A 640-nucleotide genomic window follows, 5' to 3' on the forward strand; every position below is an offset into this window, starting at 1 on the left:
CCTTCCCTCCCTCCTTCCCTCGAATCGACCCCCTTCTCCGCCGTCCCATCTCGCGTGTATATAACAGTTGGCGCGAATTCCGCGCAACGGTGGGATGCAAAATCGGGTCGATAGTCGGTTTAAAAATAAACTTCTCCGCTCTCCGGAGAATTTAATTTTTCAAGTATCCCCCGGCAGACCAAATACGGGTCGCGAGCCGTAGACCGTATTAAACTTTTGCGTTCTTCTCCGTTTCGTAAATGCTCTTTTAAATGGGTCTGAAAGCACTATTAGCGTTAAAAGCCAGTTACGAGGTATAGCGGGCGCGCGCGGTAGCGTTCGACCGGACTAAGCCGGTTGCTCCCCACTCAAAACGAGATACGAAAGTGCTCTCGGGAGTTGCTACGTGTCTCCTGCCTCTCTGTCTCCCTCCCTCCCTCTCTCTCTCTCTCTCTCTCTCTCTCTGTTTCGTCGGGCCTGTGCGTTTCTCGAAATAAAAAAATTTCAAAGGCGCGCGAATCGCGTCGTGTCAATTTTTTCCTCTTCTTTTTCTCTTCTTTTCTTCTCGATCCTTGGACGATCGGTGTCGATCGGTCGAGTATATAGCACAGAGGGCCAAATTTACTCTCGGGAATACCTCGAAGACGGCGCGGCGGACGGG

At 51.4% G+C, this 640-nt stretch overlaps 1 protein-coding gene across 1 annotated transcript in view; it reads left to right on the top strand.

Moving 5' to 3' along the window:
• The first annotated feature begins 251 nt into the window (after positions 1-251).
• LOC116185188 (tyrosine-protein phosphatase Lar-like) overlaps positions 252-640 on the top strand; it is a 13,046-nt gene continuing 12,657 nt past the window's right edge. The window contains exon 1 of the mRNA XM_031509017.1: positions 252-293. Coding sequence (XP_031364877.1) covers positions 252-293 — 42 coding nt within the window. The remainder of the gene's footprint in view (positions 294-640) is intronic.

The sequence above is a fragment of the Apis dorsata genome, unplaced genomic scaffold, assembly GCF_000469605.1.
Source record: "Apis dorsata unplaced genomic scaffold, Apis dorsata 1.3 scaffold_118, whole genome shotgun sequence".
In the NCBI taxonomy this organism is placed as follows: Eukaryota; Metazoa; Arthropoda; class Insecta; order Hymenoptera; family Apidae; genus Apis; species Apis dorsata.